Raw genomic sequence first — 20,489 nt, forward strand, 5'->3', positions numbered from 1 at the left:
GCGCCTGGCACCTTTGGGATCTTCCAGAGGGAGCTCAAGGATCTCAGGCCGTTTTCGTCTTGACCTCTCCTTGAAGTCTTCGGAACTTGGCTCAGTCTAACGGATTCTACGGACACTGGACGAGCGCTCTGGATCCGTTCTTCTCCCGGATTAGGTCCCGAATAGGGAATGCAATACCGGGATCGCGGGATCCCGAAATACCGGGATCCCGCAGCATTTTTGCGGGATTAATCCCGCATATAAATGGAGCGGGATCCCGCGGGATTTGCGGGACTGAGGAATTTGTCGACCAAGGGGACGACTCTGTTTACTTTGTTAATGAAACGCATATCGGAGAAGTTATTTTTTAAATAATTGTTAAACTTTTTTCGTTAAAATGTACTATGATTTTTGAGGCACTTTTTTTTGTGCTTTACAGGTGAGGTTTTTTTGAGCTCTAAGTTAGGCTGAAAGTACTTTTTTGTTAAATATTGTGATAATTAGCGATTTATTTTAATACAGAAGTTAACCGCACAGAATTGCTTATTTGCCAATTTATTTAAAGTTTTGCGGGATCCCGTAAATACCGGGATCCCGCGGGATTAACATCTAACAATCCCGCAAATACCGGGATTGAGATTTTGCTGCGGGATTGCATTCCCTAGTCCCGAATCCAACCCGGATGGCGGTAATCGTCTTTGAGCTCTCAAAACTACTTCGTGGCATCTCGTAGGGTAGCCTGCGCGATTTTTCCAAACACGTCGGCCGCCGTTTCGAGATTCACCTCTTCGATTACCGGTGGGTCGTCCGTCGTCGATTCCACAAGACGACTTCGGAAGGCGGGCCAAGATGTACGCCTCATCCCGTGTTTGCCGGGTTCGGACCAATAGCGCCCAGTTCCAGGAAAACGGAATTATAGTCCGAGTCCAGCTCTGGAATCTTCGTGAGACCATACTGCAGCGACACATCTTTCACGACGGCGACCCATTCCTTCCGGACTGTAGTGTGTCGGTCGTCGAGTCCTGCTACAACGATCGGGTGATCGTTCGCGTATCTGTTGAATACCACGCCGTTGGAGGGATCTTTCGCGTTGAGATCCCCCGCGATGACGGTGGCTATATCTTCGTCCAGGAGCGCATCCAGGTCTTCCGGCAGGATGTTCATCGCGGGTGCGTGGTACGGTGATACGAGCCTCAATCGACCCACGCTCGATGTACGCACCTCCACGAAGTTGGCTGCTCTTCTTTTCGGGGCGAAGCTCGTTTGGCTGTCGATGAGTTTTTGGTTCATCTACCAGTAGACAGTGGTGTGGTAGGAAATCGACTGCGAGGTGTCGGCTACGATGAATCTCCAGGGAAAATTCCCACGAAAAATCCTCCGTCGCGGCGTAGGCGTGGGGGGTTGTTGTGTGCGGGTTCAGGTGGCGCTCGCGCGGCTTGCGTGTTTCGATGATGCTGCGCGATGTTGCCACATGATGTTTTTTTTCTTGTATCCGCTAATATTAACTACCTACACTTAATTGTTACAGGTGCTATTTTAGAAGCTCTCAATGCACTTATAAAAGCCGTGAATACACTAACAGTAGATGTCCGTAACCAACACCAGGTTATTGACCGACTCAGAGTCTTACTAGAAAACTGCAATATTTGCAATTCCGCTTCTATAACCACTCAACCGACATGCGGCACGCACCCCCCGCAATGTTTCGCTCGCGTGCAATGCCAAGACACACCTAACGGTCCCAGATGCGGACCGTGTCCCTACGGATTTGTCGGAAACGGATACGAATGCACGGCCGTTCGTACATGCCGAGATTATCCCTGTTTCCACGACGTCCAGTGCAGGGATACCGATCACGGTTACGAATGCGGTCCGTGTCCAGCAGGATACGAGGGGGACGGAGAGCATTGTGCTAAACGTAGCGGATGCGAATACAGCCCCTGTCATCCAGGTAAGTGATGTCGTTCAGCTGTTCAATGAAGACTAATTTATTTCACAATTATTCATAGGGCAAAATTAACAGAAAATAACCGGCGACTCATACCAAAGATAACTTTCGAGAAAGCCTTTCGCTTTCACTAATCGTTTGTATTATTATTTAATAGCGAATAAAATCTAACACATTATCTACCTAGTTTTAATGAAGTCAGTTGCATTTCTCGCTCAGCCAAAAGATGCATTAATTGGACTGGGCTCATTTTAGGTGTACAGTGCATTCCAATAAACGCTCATCCCTTTTACCGATGTGAAGGCTGCCCGCCTGGATTTACCGGCAATGGAACAGCGTGTCGGGATATAGACGAGGTCAGCTTAACCCCGCGGGGAAGATCCCAATTTTAACGTCAATGCTTTCAGTGCGATCTGGAAGAACCTTGTCATCCAGATGTCGAATGCACAAACTTAAATCCGGGCTATCGTTGCGGACCTTGTCCGCCAGGGTACACCGGAAGCTCCGGATTTTCAGGTATTGGTCTCGAGGAAGCTCGGTTCAGACGACAAGACTGTCACGACATTGACGAATGCGCCGAGGGAATCGCAAACTGCGTTCCTCACTCGTATTGCCGAAACTTAGAGGTATTAGAAACACAAATTGGGACCTTTCTAATCTTTCGTACAGGGCTCTTACAGATGCGAAGGGTGCGACCCGGGATACATGGGGAACCAATCTATGGGCTGCCATACTGAACTGGGTCTTTGCCCCGATGGAAGTCGTTGTCACCAACACGCCGAGTGCTACCAAATCATGTACGGACGGTACGGTTGTAAATGCAAGATTGGGTTTGCCGGTGATGGCGTCGTCTGCGGGCCGGATCAGGACTTAGACGGTTGGCCTGATTTTACCTTGAACTGTCGAGATCCGAGATGCAAAAAGGTAAATACTCGCGTTTATTCAAAGCAAGCTAACGTAAAGATTGAGGAAAGACAATGGAGAAGCAAAAGAGCACATGCACGACACAGTATGTTACGTAATAAAGGTGGAACATTCGATTCCAATCTTAAAAAGCTCTCATAAGCTATAGTTTAAATTTTCTCTTACTCTTAACAATTACAACTTAGTGCAACTATGTAAATGTACTTATCTAATAAACTTGTGTACTGTATACTCTACGTTTGCCTTATGTTAACTTTGCTAATAGAAGTTACATACCGATCGTAAAATATGCGCGACATTTCCGAGATTCTTCAATTTAAAAGTGATGATGGTGTTCATAGAGTTGAATAGATGGCTCGATTTCCCATTTACAACACTTATAATAAAAATACAGTTCTCTTTATTAAATATGCGGTTTACAGTAAAGAATAGGCAAATAAGCAACTTCCATTTATAGATGCCACCTGGAAGATGAAATATTGAGGGTTTTTTCCCATGTGCGTTGGATATTTCAGTTTACATCCGTTTTAATAGGGATATAAGGTTACATTTCTTAGTAAGCGTGTGATAAACTCGTACAGTGAAAACCTTTAATTCAGCTTATTTTGCGAAAGATGGGAATGACTAACGACCTTTAGAACCATCTGAGATTGGTAGTAAGAAAGACACTAACCAATGAAAATTTAGACATCCCACCGCAGCTACCAGCAGTAAGCGGAATTTTCGGGATTAATATTTTGCGGTCTGGTTGCCAATGATGACCGAGTCAAAGAAAGATTTCTTTGGGGTTAATACCAGAAAATGATTACTTAAACAAGGAATAACGAAACATGGCGCGTTAGTGGAAATTGAGGACAAAATTTTAGAAATTAGAAGTGTGTTACAAAGAAACCTATACGCGAGGTTTCCAAAAAGTCAAAAAATTACAAAGGGAACATTTTAACGTGTAAACGAAAATTAAAAATGCGTGTAGCTACGAAATTCATAAATAAAAATTATTATTGTGCGATCGAGAAAGAATACGTCAGAAATATCACGCTGGAAAGACATTTTTACGTCGTGTTTTAAATTACGAAGTGAAACTGAATGAACTCTGCCGTGGTCAAGGTAAAATATGAGTAACTGATTTTGTTATTAAATTATGTGTAAACAAATCTAGCGTATTCAAAATCTCTCCTGCTACATTTAAATTCAACTAATTTACAAAAAAACTGTTTGCTACAAGAGTAAATACATCGTTTATGAAATTAACCCCGAAATCTGAGCCTAATATTACCAGAATTTTCTCGCTTCGTTTAATTTGTTGTTGAGCGGCACTAATTGCTTCTCAATTCGATCGTCTGTTTCTTTAAATGTTGATACAGTAGACAGCATTATTTTGATTAGTCTACCTGAATTCCGAATTAATTCTTGCTGATTTTTGTTTAACGCCTCAATGTTCTTGTATACTTTGTCATTGACACCGATATCGCAGTTAATACCTTTCCCAAGACCAGTTCTGAAAATTGTACGTCTTCTGTGATTTTTGATGCATTGTTACAGAAATCTTTGAAATGACTAGCCGTCCATATCCTCCTTTATTCGTGATTTGTTGTATTGTAGATCGATTCGAAACATTTCAAAAAACCTTTCAATTTGAACATCTCCCATGTACAAATTGAACCCTAAAATATCCAAATAGGAAAGAGATTTAGTAAAATTAAAAAAAGTTCAAATGATGCAAAATACAACAAATTTCAAACCAATTTTTGAATTTTTGTAGTATTATATTTTTGAAAAGAGAATTTAATATGTCAGGGCCCTATATTTTCTAAATTATTACAAACGTTTCATTATCATGATTTTTTAACAATACCGGTTTACACATAAGGGGGCAGGTAAAAATGTCAGATCCAACATGGAACACCCTGTATAGTTTAATCGGAAAAAATATGAAATTCTCTAAAATATAAAACACCAGGGATAATAGGTATTCAAAAAGGATTCAAAAATATTAAAAAATGATCAGCAAAATTTAAAAAAATGTGCAAATGATTCAAAAAAAATTCAAAACAAATTTATACAATTTTTTAGTGTTACATTTTTGAAAAGAGTATTTAATATGCTATGACCTTATACTGTCTTAGTTAAACGAGATGCAAAAAAATGTTCATTGAAAGATATTAAAAAAGATTTAGCAAAAAAAGGTTCAAAAATTTTGGAATTTGTTCAGTGTATTTTTGAAAAAGGAATTTAATTAACATTAAATTCTTTTAAAAATACCTATAACGCACCAAGGATAATATTAAAAAAAGATTAAAGTGATTCAAAAAAATGAAGCAAAACTTAAAACAAATTTCAAACAAGTTGATGAAATTTGCAGTTTTTTGAATGTGACCCTTTTTTGGCGCTATTATGGCCGCTTTCTGCGTCCGTCCGAGGCCTTAATTACTATACAGTTTTCGAGATATTTAGTTCGTTCTGAACCAAGAAAAATCTTGAAGATTAATTTACCGAGATATACAGGGTGGTGACTTGCGTAACGCATCATAGGGATTTCAATGTAAAATTCATGACATGCGATTATTGGCTCCCCAAATTATTTTAGAGCAAAAATCTATTAAAGTTTTTTGTAGAAAATATTTTTTTACGCCAATCAACCGTATTAGTTTTCAATTTTTTTCATATAAAGACGGAAAATTGGAAAAATAAAACCCCCATCTTTTTCAATAATCTGGGATGCCATGGAATTTTTTAAAACAAAAAGATACTTAAATACTTACTTAAATTGTTATGGAAACCGTTTTTAGTACTGTAGTCTTTCTTTATGTTGAATTCGCTGTTCTATAATACTTTTTGATAGAATTTGATTTGTTTTATAGCAGACATTCCATGGCAAGACAGATATTGGCGTAGTTTTTGTATTATAAAATTACATGGCATCACAGATTATTGAAAAAGATGCGGGATTTATTTTTCCAATTTTCCGTCTTTATTATGCAAAAAATTGGAAACTAATACGGTTGATTGGCGTAAAAAAAATTTTTCTACAAAAAACCTTAATACATTTTTGCTCTAAAATAATTTGGGGAGCCATTGATCGCATGTTATGAATTTTACATTGAAATCCCTATGATGCGTTACGCAAGTCACCACCCTGTATACTATACTCCATACATAGTGGCCACCCTGTATAATATTTAATTATTTCTAATTCATAAGGTCACTTCAATTTAGATTAAGTTAAAAGATCCTAGCAACATATTCCTATTTGTAAAAAAAAACATGTACAAACGAAAGTGCATACATAATTTATAGTTTCGAATTGATTTGCAATATACAGTTGAATGGCCATTCGGTGTTGTTTTTTCATGGACACGCCATAGAAGTCAAGTAATCTTGGTAGTTACGTTTCAGATTGCAGGAGAGGTTTGCAAAAGAAGTAAAATTTGTGATATGTTGAGCTAGCCGTCGGAAAAATAATAGTCAATTTAATTAATGAAGTTGTAGTTTTACGTAGAAACTCTAAATTTTAGGTTCAGAAGGGAAAACTAATTCAACCCCGTTTGCATGAAATAACAAAACTTATTTGACATGTAGTACCTGCCCGACCATTTAATGTTAGTAAATTTGTGAGATTGTGAGGTAGTTTATTTAAACAAAGAAATGTCTATTGGCTCACGTAATAGAACTGTTCAAATGTTTTCCCGATGTTACCTTTGTTTTTAATTTAGAGTGTAATTTGGTCATGGTGATTTCTTTTCGGCTTCATTCTCTAATTATCGATTTAGTAATTTTCAAAGTGCAAATTGCATTTTATTATTAAGGTACGTATAGTTTTGAACAACTACAAACTGTGCTAACATACTACTTTCGTGTTTCGGCTCTCTAATGTCTTTAATATCACCACAAAATTGTCTACACGTGGGCTAAGGGTTGTTAACACACTCTGCTGCAAAAATTTCCAAACGAGAAAACCAATACGATTATTTTGGCTACAGGACAATTGTCCGGATAAACCGAACTCTGGGCAAGAAGACGCAGACCGCGATGGGTTAGGAGACGCCTGTGATCCTGACGCTGACAACGATGGAATTCCAAATCATCCAGTACGTATAAATTTGGCTGTCGCCCGTTTAAAAAAATGTATTACAGGACAACTGCCCGTTAATACCTAACCCGGATCAAGCCGATACAGATATTGGGGGCCCAGATAAGCAAGGGGACGCGTGTGACAATTGCCCGACCGTTCCAAACTACGACCAATCTGACATAGACGGTGATAGTAAGGGAGATGCGTGCGATGACGATATGGATGGCGATGGAATATTGAACGGTAAAGATAATTGCCCCAGAAAGTCGAACTCTGACCAGACCGATTCGGATGGCGATGGTCTTGGGGACGTTTGCGACAATTGTCCGTATCATTACAACCAAAACCAGCAGGATTCAGACAATGACCTCGTCGGTGACGTGTGCGACAACGATAGGGATCAGGACGGGTATGTGACGTGGTTCTCGACTGGGAGTTACCAAAGATCTCTTCCAGAGATGGAATTAATGATGACGTTGATAATTGTCCGGTAATTCCAAACAGCGACCAGCTCGATACCGACTTGGACGGCGCTGGCGACGCATGCGATCCAGACGCTGATGGCGATGGTATCAGAAACGACAAGGATAATTGTCCCCTAATCCCGAATCGGGGCCAGGAAGACAGCAATCGTATAAATTGATAATTAGTATTTGTGTCCTTTGTAATGTTATATTTTAGACAACGGCATCGGAGATATATGCGAGAAAAATTTAGATGGCGACCCAGTTGACGACCCATTTGACAACTGTCCCAATAACTCGCTTATATACGCCACCGACTTCAGCAAGTACCAAACAGTAGTGTTAGATCCAGAAGGGGAATCGCAGATAGATCCAAACTGGGTCATTTATAACAAAGGAGCCGAAATCGTGCAAACCATGAATAGCGATCCAGGGTTGGCCGTTGGCCACCACAGCTTTGGTGGGGTAGATTTTGAGGGAACTTTCTTTATTGATACCGAAATTGACGATGATTACGTCGGATTCGTCTTTAGGTGCGTTAAGTTAGCGATTACAGTATAACATTTGGCTCCTCCACAGTTACCAAAGCAGTAAGCGGTTTTACACGGTAATGTGGAAGAAGAACAAGCAAACGTATTGGCAACCGACCCCATTCCGTGCAGTCGCCGAACCCGGCATCCAGCTGAAGCTGATCGACTCTGTCACAGGTCCCGGTCAGTTACTAAGAAACTCCCTATGGCACACTGGGGACACCAAAAACCAGGTGAAACTCTTGTGGAAAGACCCCAGAAATGTCGGTTGGAGAGAAAAAACCTCCTACCGCTGGATTTTAATACACAGACCGAACATTGGCCTCATTCGTTTACGAATTTATGAAGGCGAACGACTGGTTGCCGATTCGGGAAATGTCTTCGATACAACATTGCAAGGCGGTAAATTGGGCGTATTCTCGTTTTCGCAAGAAATGATAATTTGGTCTGACTTAGTTTACCGATGTAACGGTGAGTTGAATCAAACTAGTAATATTATTAGTTCTAACATTATTATTGTAGACAACGTTCCAGAGGCGATTTATCGCGAACTTCCTCCCAATCTGAGACAGAAGGTGCATATTGATCACGGAACAATTTATTCAAATCAGCTTGTAGTTGTATATGATAAAAAATAACATGTATTGTAGTTATTACTTGCGTGCCATAAACCAAAGCATACGTTTACTTTCGTAAATAACAAAGTTGTAATATTTCGCTGAAATTCTGTTACTTAATACCTGGTGTACTTATTTAAGAACTAATGAGTAATACATTTACCTTTCGCGCAACTGGATTATTAACCACCACTCCTAACGTTTATACCCACACTAGAACTCAAAGAATAAATCCTTTGTAGTGTGTTATGTTCGAAATGAATAATTTGAGCGAGGGTCAGAGGTAGGTAATTAAATGTACATAAAATATGTCTAGATTAACGTATCCAAAAACTGAGTAATATACAGAGTGTTGTATATAAAATAGGACAGTTGATATTGGTCACTGTTACATGACACAGAATATAAACAGTTTTTGGTGGACAAACTAAGAATCCTAATTTTTTTATACACCATCCCATTTATTTATTTTTTATCGTGTGAGCGATAACTTTGTTTAGAAACGTCGGGTCGCTTTGAAAATCGGTACACAATATATTCTTAGAAAGCCGAAAAGTCGCAATTGTTTTTTAGTTACGTGGTTGTAAAAACGATGGATGCGTGAAGATCGCGAGGATTAAATTTTTTTATTATCGTTTATTTCATTAGGCTGATAGACACCGTATGTTTTTCTAGAGATATCAAAAGCAACTTAATAGTCCGGGCGAGAAATTCAGTAAAACGCATTGTAAGGGTTCTAACGGCAAATCGTGAAACAAAAAATTGTACTGTGTTTTTAGGGTAAGTGGATACTGTTGAATTTGATCACCACTAGGGAATGCAATCCCGCAGCAAAATCTCAATCCCGGCATTTGCGGGATTGTTAGATGTTAATCCCGCGAGAACCCGGTATTTGCGGGATCCCGCAAAACTTTAAATAAATTGCCAAATAAGCAATTCTGTGCGGTTAACTTCTGTATTAAAATAAATCGCTAATTATCACAATATTTAACAAAAAAGTACCTTCAGCCTAACTTAGAGCTCAAAAAAACCTCACCTGTAAAGCACAAAAAGGTGAACTTCTAAAGTGCCTCAAAAATCATAGTACATTTTAACGAAAAAAGTTTAACAATTATTTAAAAAATAACTTCTCCGTTATGCGTTTCATCTAGATACGGGTAACAGGTATGTTAGAGTATTAAATGTCATTATTAAGATTAACGGAGCAATTGTTTTTTACTTTCCTCACTAGAGAGAAGAATCACATTGTCTTCCCCCTTTTTAGAGACGAAAGTACCTAGTTGTTTATAAAGTAGTTTCAGAAAATAACTATTTCTGTCTGTATGTATAGTACGTGCGTGCGACGTAACGGCTCGATGGATTTTGTTCCAATTTTGGATGTGTATATTAGGCATACGGAAACGAAAATAACGGACCGGAATAGCAACTTAAAATTTTTATTAATAGTTATTTGTGTACCAAGGCCGTAAAAGTGATCTTTTTTGGCCGAAGCTGCTGTTTGTGGCCGAGGCGGTAGCCGAGGCCGCAATTCAGATGAGGCCTAACAAATCACTTTTGGCCAAGGTGCACACAACATTTTTTAGGCGATCATCAAAAAAGAATTCAAAAATTTGCTCATAAACATATTTTTTCTGAAAATCATTGTTATCTTAGACAATTAAAAACAAAGCATTTCCTGTCATATGTAATAAATTATAATTAGCATCTTTGCGTGTATTTTGTGCGTATCAAAATGGGTGATAGCGACAGTTCAGATACCTACCCAAAATGAAATTTTGGAAGCTGCAAGCGTTGCGACCCTAAGTCATATATGATATAAGAGCAGGCGTTTGAGAGTAAAAGTACAATCGCAACTTCCTCCGCTGCACAAGATTTTAATAATGTCAAATGCAATAGGTCCTTCGTAACTGTGGCTTCCAAGACCTTATAGTTAACATGCTGTACAATTATTAGAAACCTGATTACCTACTTTGATGGTAGGTATAGGTAGCTACTTGTGTTTTCGGTTAATTGCTGGTGATTCTTCGTATAATAATGTAAGCAACAACAATGGTCAAAAAGGTCTGCAAGCAGCAAAGATTGAAACGTCAAACTATAATTTTAAATGTGAACATTGTGATTATGCAAAATGGTGTGAAACATTCCTACAAGTCCGAAAATGAAAAAAACGCACTGGTCCAATCCTTGATGGGGCGAGACCAGATGGACACTTTGTATCAAACAGATTACTGTTTCTCAAACATCAGTTTCAAATAAGTACAGTTTGACAGATGTGTACAATAAAGTAAAGTATGACAGAAGCGTACAATAAAGTGAAACTTTATGGCCGCAAAAGAGAGCGTTTTTGTGATGATAGCCTAAATAGTTATTTGTGTACCAAGGCCGTAAAAGTGATCTTTTTTGGCCGAAGCTGCTGTTTGTCATTCAGATGAGGACTTTCAGTATGTTCACCTGGGCACCCCAAGGAATAGCGACACCAACTTTCAAAACTACACGAATTATACGATACCTTAATTTTATCAGCCAAAGCCGCCGGTAGGACAACAAGTCTGTTTTAAATGACGAAGAGAACATTTATTTAAACATAAAGGAACTGCCCTTATAACGAGGGTTGCTTAAATACACAATATAATAATCAATCACATAAGATAATTCTATATACAAATTTACGTTGAATTTAAGTACAGATGTTGATTTATTAAAGTGATTCCGAAATTTGATTTAATATTGTGCGATCAATCTCAAATTTGTGAAAAAAGTTTAACACAGAGTTTCCACAGCAACCTCTACTTCCAAAAAAGAGACCATAGATCTGACCAATTTCTTATACTTATATTTTCCTTCGTAAAATGGTATGCATTTTTCGTATATTTTTGATTTTTCGTTTTTAATATTTTGGTGTTGGTCACGACCATTGGTTTCGTATCTGATAGTGGGGTCAACAATAAATGCATCACTTGATAGTGAATGTTTAGTTAAAAATGCGGCTTTTGAATGAACTAAAAACGACTTGATTCTAAAATAAATTATTTTATGGCTCATAAAAATTTTGTTTTAGCACCGGCATAAAAAAGCTGGAAAAATCACTAAGCGTGTGTTAAAATTATGTTTTTCTACGATCTCCCTGAAAATAAGGTAATAACGTATAATTTAGAGGCGTGATATAGTACCCATTACCTACACCCGTGCGTAATGAAAAAATTTAGAATAGATCATGTACGTTTGTAAGTGATAATTATCTACAAATGTCAAATCTGTCAACAGAGTCGTTTTGGGTTTTGCGTTATTTTCATTTTGAAATTCACGGAGGTCGTAGAAAAAGTATGGTACGTAATTCGGTTGTAATTTAGCGTGTTACAGGTTCGTAGCACAGTGCGCAATTTTTCTACTCACCTGTACTGCGCACTATTACAACCTTATAACGTAATTTGATATCTATGAATATAAATGAACGCCAGCACATGCTCGAAAATGACATTTCTCGGTTTTTTTTGTCATAACTGCGTTATTTGTAGAGCTACAAGAAACTTTGAAAGGGAAAATTAATCAGTCCCCATAGTGAAAATGAAAAAAAAAACTGTAATAAGATGTATTCTTATTTTTTAATAAGTAGGTACTTTTTTTTGTTTTCAGAAAAGGGACGCCAATGAAAAAATTTTGGAAACCACTGGAGTAGAGATATGAAAAAACAAAGAAAAAAGGTGGAATATGGGAATACAAAGTAATCACATATTAAAGAGAAAATCATATGGTACGATAATGTTAGAAGCGTCGCCAATAGCAGGTGGATAAGAAATATACGGAATGAAGCCTTTTGGGGAATAAGAAAAGGAGAAGGCCATAAAATCATGGAGAAATCAAGTTGATGAAGTATCCGAAAAGAAGAGGAATGAGGAATATCCGAGCGATGGACACGATTGGGTAAAGCAAGACAGTGAAATCAGTTAAAAAAAACATTAAACAAGTAGAAACTAATTACATACAAATTGATGTGATAATCTTATCGAATAGTGATTGACATTTACATAAACATCACGCATTAGATGTTCAGGAACGTCCAAATTGGCGACGACCATACAATAAAATATAAACGCGTAAAAATACAGATAATAATGACACTTTTATAAATCAATGTGATAAATAAGTTAAACACAAAATGTTTATTTAAACTGTAATTAGCAAAAATAACAACATAAATCTTCGCATACGTCCAAAAGTGTTGAAATTTGCGCTCTCCATTGGAAGCATTGCGATTACAATGCGAATGAATGAAAGTCTATTTTTGGCCAAGATGTATGATATTATGCTATGGTCAAATTTTGAAAACGACCCATATCTAATAGAATTTATCAAATTTCCATAGTTAAAAGTTTTGGTAATTATAAACCAAAGCCTTTATATAAAAATGCAGAGGACGCCTCATAATATTATGTCTATAGAGGTACCAGATCAAGTACCAGATCTCATTACTGGAAAATAGGGATAAGTGCTAATTAATCAGCTCTTTTAATACATTTTGGAGATATTCCAAATGATTTGTACTTAACTTAGTCTTTGTACGTACGTTATCGAGCTCATATCCTCCACTCAGGTACACTACGAGGCGTTATGTTCACTCCTAATTGATGGATTCTTCGAATTTGCGATACTTACAGAAAAATATGCATGGTAAATTTATTCTATTGTCCATTGAATTGAAGTAATTGTTAATTTGGGTAACAAATTGCAGCAAACAATATTATTAATTATGTCTTCTAAGATGGTGTGAAGAAGGAACATGAATCCCCCGTTTGTGTGACTTGCGCCTCTAACTTTTTTTTAAACCTGCAGATTTAGTTGTGGTTAATCCCATAAATAAACTTATTCCTTTCGAAATTTTAAAACGAATTTTAAAGAAATCTAAAAATAACAATGAAAAATCATACCGCTTAGATACGAAAACAGTCAAAAGCTTAGAATAATTGTAGCAATTTGGAATTTAATAAAACTGTAACAACATTAATGGAAAGATTGTCATGAGATCATTTCCAAATGAAATTATAATTCGACGTAAATATCTCTTTTTTCTATCATAAACGTCGAAATACGAAGGTTACTAATGATATCATTTTCACATTGCACCATTTTATCGATACACGTTCGTATTTAAAACAAAATTGTCATCGTAAAAATACATTAACATCTGCGCTGGAGTAGGTATCAGTGAAGCAAATGTGACTAATTAGTATGTTACTGATATTGTTTTCCAATTAGCTGAAAATAATTGTTAGTCACTTAGTAGTGTTTTAGATAGAGACATCCTAAAGGTAAAGGGTTATCGCTGAGTACTGTTCAGTAGACTCTTCTGGATAGCCTCTTCAACCGGTATAACCCATGATGATACGTTTTATGGGAAGTAAACAATAAAAGTAAACATTAAAACTGGAATGGGCATAACTGTGAAAAGAAACCGCGCAAAATCCACGATTCAGCATTTTTAAAATAACCTCCTCTCAGTTCTCCCTCACTAAAAATAGCCTTCAATCTATCTATTGCCAGATAGTCCTATCAGTCTTGTCAGAAAATAACACTTTAAATTTTTAACAGTTCGGACTCACACAATGATAAAACTTTATACGTATCTTCCTTGTTTTTTGCTTCTATGGAAAGATTGATCGGGTCGAAATCCTCCTATGTAGATTTTTATAACTAATGGGAGTTTTTGTTTTGCTGAAAAACCACGAGCTACTTCCAGGTTAAATATTTTATAAGTTTGAAATGTGTTACTTACGATTAGTTTTGAAGGGTGCTTTGACAAACGAGTTAGGTTAATGGTGCGCCAGTAAGTGAATAGGAATTGATCGGAAGGAATGGGGGAGAATACTGCCTCATAGATTTCATACTTCTGAGGAAAACCCTCTGGGAAAACCCCACACAGAGCAGCTCCCACACTTATTGCAGAGGGGCGCATTAATATCTATGATATACCATCCATCACTATTGGTATAAAAACTAACAATTCGAAATTTATGAATGCCATACAATCCTCCAGAGTGTTAAAAACATCCTTCGGCGGCACGACAATCTTGTGAACGTACAAGGCAATAGTTACATTTTTGTCCATCATCATATCAAGGAAGATTTTGTATTATAACGTGCGATATATCATTTATTCTTTGTCAGAAATTGAAACGACAAATCCTCTAAACGATTACGCGTTTTATTTTTTTATACAGGGTGATGCATCTAATTTTAAAACGATCCACCCTCAATAATATAGAAACAGAATGTGATATCATGTGGTTTTCACTGAACACATGGTTGTGTAAACAGCGTTATTTAGACGTTACTTCTGCGTAAAGACCAAAAACTAATGACAATATTTCAATTTATTTAAGTAATTTTTTGAACTTTTTGAAATATTAAAAAGAACCACAACTGTCTTTTATTATTTTTTCTAAAAAGCGATCGATTTCGGGTTATGAGTTACTCATCATCAGGCTATGCTAAAATTACAAGATGATGAAGTTGAACAAAGAATTAAAGTTATTACCGTCATTGATATGGAAAGCAGCGTATTCCTGTCTGACTTAACAAGGAGTATTTGACGTGTGACATTAAATTGATTAAAATTGAACAAAATACGAACATTGAAATTGATGAAGACTGTAGGTACATTATTATATTTATTATTATTATACATTATTTAAGTAAATCTGGAGGATTATTTCCGAAATAACCACAAAGTTAGTTCGTTTCATTTGAATGTTAAGTTAAGTTAATTTGAACGTACAAGGCAATAGTTACATTTTTGTCCATCATCATATCAAGGAAGATTTTGTATTATAACGTGCGATATATCATTTATTCTTTGTCAGAAATTGAAACGACAAATCCTCTAAACGATTACGCGTTTTATTTTTTTATACAGGGTGATGCATCTAATTTTAAAACGATCCACCCTCAATAATATAGAAACAGAATGTGATATCATGTGGTTTTCACTGAACACATGGTTGTGTAAACAGCGTTATTTAGACGTTACTTCTGCGTAAAGACCAAAAACTAATGACAATATTTCAATTTATTTAAGTAATTTTTTGAACTTTTTGAAATATTAAAAAGAACCACAACTGTCTTTTATTATTTTTTCTAAAAAGCGATCGATTTCGGGTTATGAGTTACTCATCATCAGGCTATGCTAAAATTACAAGATGATGAAGTTGAACAAAGAATTAAAGTTATTACCGTCATTGATATGGAAAGCAGCGTATTCCTGTCTGACTTAACAAGGAGTATTTGACGTGTGACATTAAATTGATTAAAATTGAACAAAATACGAACATTGAAATTGATGAAGACTGTAGGTACATTATTATATTTATTATTATTATACATTATTTAAGTAAATCTGGAGGATTATTTCCGAAATAACCACAAAGTTAGTTCGTTTCATTTGAATGTTAAGTTAAGTTAATTTCAAGAAAATGCGTATCTGGTGCTTAGAAGAATTGTGCGTTTCATATTGGATACTGGTCCACCATTGCCCTGCTTGTCTTGGTCAAGCAGAAGGGATGGATCAAGTTATAGGAAATTGGTAATGCACGCTGCGCGGACAATAGCATACACCTAGAGCTTACTGTGAGTAAGAGTGTTTACGTATGGGTTACGGTTTATCCCCATAGCGTTACCAAAACCCAAGAGGGTAGGAATAACCACTTACAAAGGAATGATGACAGTTAATCCTCATAATCCTTATACATTATACATACACATCGTAAATTAACGATAATCACATTTGAAATGTTTAACTTCCGTACAGTTAAACGCAAACAGTATAATCTGTGGTACAGGTCAAGTATATTTGACATAAAAAAAAATAAAAACAAAACGTATATGAGTGTTATTTCTCAATTTTTATAAATCGTAAGGGTATATATAACGATTACTGATTACAGTCATTTACAAATTTCGTATTTTACATCATTTGTTATGCACTTTCATTGCTTAATTTTTAATTCAGTTCTTATCAAAAATTATAAATCTCGCTCCACTACGGTAAAAATGTATTCTACTTTTACTTTACTTAGGGAATGCAATACCGGGATCGCGGGATCCCGAAATACCGGGATCCCGCAGCATTTTTGCGGGATTAATCCCGCACATAAATGGAGCGGGATCCCCCGGGATTTGCGGGACTGAGGAATTTGTCGACCAAGGGGACGACTCTGTTTACTTTGTTAATGAAACGCATAACAGAGAAGTTATTTTTTAAATAATTGTTAAACTTTTTTCGTTAAAATGTACTATGATTTTTGAGGCACTTTAGAAGTTCACCTTTTTTGTGCTTTACAGATGAGGTTTTTTTGAGCTCTAAGTTAGGCTGAAGGTACTTTTTTGTTAAATATTGTGATAATTAGCGATTTATTTTAATACAGAAGTTAACCGCACAGAATTGCTTATTTGGCAATTTATTTAAACTTTTGCGGGATCCCGCAAATACCGGGATTGAGATTGTGCTGCGGAATTGCATTCCCTAACTTTACCTAAAGGAAAAGAGCTCTTTAGTGCCCGAGTAATTGTCCTCACTCCGTATAGTTGAGCAAGAACGGCGTAAAAGCGCAGTGTGATACTTTCAAATACGTACTACCGTCATTTTGGACGAAAACCTAAATTTAGCTCTCCTCGACAGCTTGGTGGCAGTGGTTGCATTAGGTCGAGGCATTTAGAGCATCCCCAAAAGTATCTTACACGCAACAGCCCTTTTGCGTAGTATTTCTTGTTGGAACAAATTGTATCACGCCATGATACAGCGAGCAATCAAAATTTATTTTATTGTTCAAACAAAAAGTACCCTTTTAAAATAAATTATTAACCTTGGATATAAAAAAAAAATAAATAAATGGCAGGAAAACAAGGAAAAAAATACGAATACGAACTCAAGCTCAGCAACAAAAGAAAATAATTAATGCTCACGTCCATAAATTAGGATCTGCTCTAATTTAATATGTTACACTATTAAATGATGCAAAAAAAACCATTAAAAGCTACTTCTTAGATCAATGCAATATATGACTATATTTTTTTTATGAAAAAAACTGTGGCTAACCTTGTAGTTGCTTTCGAGGCCTTTCGTTCCAATGCATTTTTGAGGGGTCCGTTAACTTGGCCCCCCCACTGAGAGATTTGATAGTCGTATTACTTTGAAATGAATGCGCTCGTTATGCGCTCATATGCGCCACCGATAGTAACTCTTGCGCCATTATCGTTTTTTAGAAATCCGAAAAAACATTTGGGGGGGCCAAGTGAACGTAGCCCCCCCAGTACGTATTTTGTCCCTTGTAACTAGGTCACCTGATACATTTGGTTATGCGCTCAATTGCGCCACTTGAATTAAAGCTAGCGCCATTACGGTTAAGCCGTGACAAATTTTCAAAAAGTGGGGGGGGCCAACTTAACGTCAAAATCTTGACAAAGTGCAAATCAAAAAAATTCTTAAAAGACACCTTATTAATAAAGCATATTATTCCACCACTGAATGTATTCACGATGGGTTTAGTAATCTCTAATTGTTAGTGATTTGTTTATTTATTTATTTGCTTGTTGTTAGTTGATATACGTTGTTTGTAATCTCTACTATATATTTTTAGACGAATGTAAGCGCTTTTGCGTAGTAGCATGAAAAATAAATATTATTATTATTATTATTATAACGTTTTTAAAAGTTACTTTTTTTTAACATCTTTTCATACGAAATTGTACTCTCAGGTATGCGCTGAAATGCGCCGTAAAAAGATATCTTTGCGCCATTATTGTTTTTTGGTTATCCTTAAATATATTTGGGGGGGGGCCAAGTGAACGGAATCCCCCATAACGCATTTTGCTACCTGTATTTGTGCCACTTGATACATCTGGTTATGAGCTCAATTGCGCCACTTGAGTTAAAGCTAGCGCCATTACGGTTAAGCCATAAAAAATTTTTAAACAGTGGAGGGTCTAACTTAGCGTTTTCAAATCCCAAGTCCCAAATATATTTAAGGATATCCAAAAAACAATAATGGCGCAAAGATATCTTTTTACGGCGCATTTCAGCGCATACCTGAGAGTACAATTTCGTATGAAAAGATGTAAAAAAAAAGTAACTTTTAAAAACGTTAAGTTGGCCCCCCCACTTTTTGAAAATTTGTCACGGCTTAACCGTAATGGCGCTAGCTTTAATTCAAGTGGCGCAATTGAGCGCATAACCAAATGTATCAGGTGACCTAGTTACAAGGGACAAAATACGTACTGGGGGGGGGGGCTACGTTCACTTGGCCCCCCCAAATGTTTTTTCGGATTTCTAAAAACGTAATGGCGCAAGAGTTATTATCGGTGGCGCATATGAGCGCATAACGAGCGCATTCATTTCAAAATAATACGACTATCAAATCTCTCAGTGGGGGGGGGGGGGGCAAGTTAACGGACCCATTTTTGAGGCTGAAGTGAAGTTCTGACGAATTACCAAGATGCTGGCTGTTAATTGGTTTAGAATGAAGACTAATTGCGAGACCCTACGCGTTTAAGAAAAGGTTTAAGGATAGGTTATTAGGAGTAGAATTGAATTTTTACTCCAAGCTAACGTGAATCTCGTTCTAACCCTTATGTGGTTCTATATTATTGTTTTGTTCTTTTTTTGTCTAGTGTACTAAAGTATATACTCGATGACCCATCACGCACGAGCCTTGGCTTATGTGATTGTTGCCAATTTTTCATTATATTCAATAAATATATATTACCTATGCTAAATAAATACAAATACAAAATTCGTTGCCAATGGCAACATACAATCGTCTAAAATGTAAAACTTTTGCCACGAAATACCTTGAGAAATGTCATATTTTATTGACGTTTGAAGAAAATAGTTATTTATGTATCAAGGGCATTAAGGCGATATTTACGCCGAGGGCGACAGAGCCCGAGGGCCTCTGGCCCGAGGGATTGTAAGTCGCCCGAGGGTTAAATATCGAGTAATGCCTGAGGTGCATACAAAATTTTATTTTTCATCGTTCCAAATAAGGCATTTCCAATATACAAATGTAATGATTATTGTTAGTGCCTCATACGAATCAAGTAGCATCTTTTTTATTACATAACTCCATCAATATATTTGACAGGCCGTTTGAGGGCATAATGAGAGGGCATAATGGATTGTCATCTCATTATGCCCTCTCATTATGCCCTCGGGGGTCATAGACTGCTTTATATGTCTCATATGACAGATATAATTGGCATATAATAGTCAAATGAAAAATAAATAGTATTATTAGCCTTTTTCTCAATTCTAGAATTTTTAGTGCAACTTTAAAGATCCTTATCTTGGAGTCTATTCAATCAAAGTAGATGATTTTTTTTAAATAAAAGTAAATGTTAGGTACTTTAATTTTTATAATAGTATAGCTACACTTTTGTGTCGGATTGACTGTTATAGCCCTAGAAGCAACGTTACTAAAAGAAAGTTCAAAAATGTCGAGGATTTTTGAGCCCCCTGAAGTTAGCACAAGGACATTTTGACGGGAAAATGGGACGTAGTAGTACAACTGAACGTCACTGAACAACATACCGAAGTTTTAGAAACTTATTATAGTGGTAGTACTATAGTAACACCAAATTGGTTCTTTTTTGCTTGGCATTTTAGAATTCTAAGTAGGTATTTCAAGGGGTTACCTACCAAAATTTGTATTTATGATGATTCTGTAATTTTTTGAAATACAACGGAATCGGCAACTTTCGCTGCATTATTTGCAGAACTAAAATGAAGATTCGTTGTGCATTGTGCAAGTTGCAAACCGATGGAAAAAACTAAGAATTCGAGTTGTTTCCACGCACGAAGACAATATGTTACATCGCAAAATGACCTACAACCTTACTAATTTTTTGTTTAAACACTGATTATTACAAAGGCGCCTCTATAAAAAAATTGAGTATTATACCAAATGG

At 36.7% G+C, this 20,489-nt stretch overlaps 2 protein-coding genes across 2 annotated transcripts in view; one reads left to right on the forward strand and one right to left on the reverse strand.

Annotated features, from left to right (window-relative positions):
• The window catches only part of LOC116170338 (cytochrome P450 4c3-like), a 44,268-nt gene extending 35,520 nt beyond the window's left edge, over nucleotides 1-8,748 (reverse strand). Inside the window, exon 1 of the mRNA XM_031486655.1 lies at nucleotides 8,698-8,748. The gene's annotated coding sequence lies outside the window, so the exon portion shown is untranslated. The remainder of the gene's footprint in view (nucleotides 1-8,697) is intronic.
• On the forward strand, nucleotides 1,426-8,781 carry LOC116170336 (cartilage oligomeric matrix protein-like). Its single transcript, XM_031486653.1, has 10 exons — nucleotides 1,426-1,930; nucleotides 2,183-2,283; nucleotides 2,335-2,553; nucleotides 2,597-2,851; nucleotides 6,832-6,939; nucleotides 6,986-7,332; nucleotides 7,380-7,555; nucleotides 7,605-7,920; nucleotides 7,967-8,388; nucleotides 8,440-8,781. The coding sequence occupies exons 1-10, from the start codon at nucleotides 1,441-1,443 to the stop codon at nucleotides 8,553-8,555; spliced, it is 2,550 nt and encodes an 849-aa protein (XP_031342513.1). The 5' UTR covers nucleotides 1,426-1,440; the 3' UTR covers nucleotides 8,556-8,781.
• The last annotated feature ends 11,708 nt before the right edge of the window (nucleotides 8,782-20,489 follow it).

Source organism: Photinus pyralis, unplaced genomic scaffold, assembly GCF_008802855.1.
Source record: "Photinus pyralis isolate 1611_PpyrPB1 unplaced genomic scaffold, Ppyr1.3 Ppyr1.4_LG5, whole genome shotgun sequence".
Classification (NCBI taxonomy): domain Eukaryota; kingdom Metazoa; phylum Arthropoda; class Insecta; order Coleoptera; family Lampyridae; genus Photinus; species Photinus pyralis.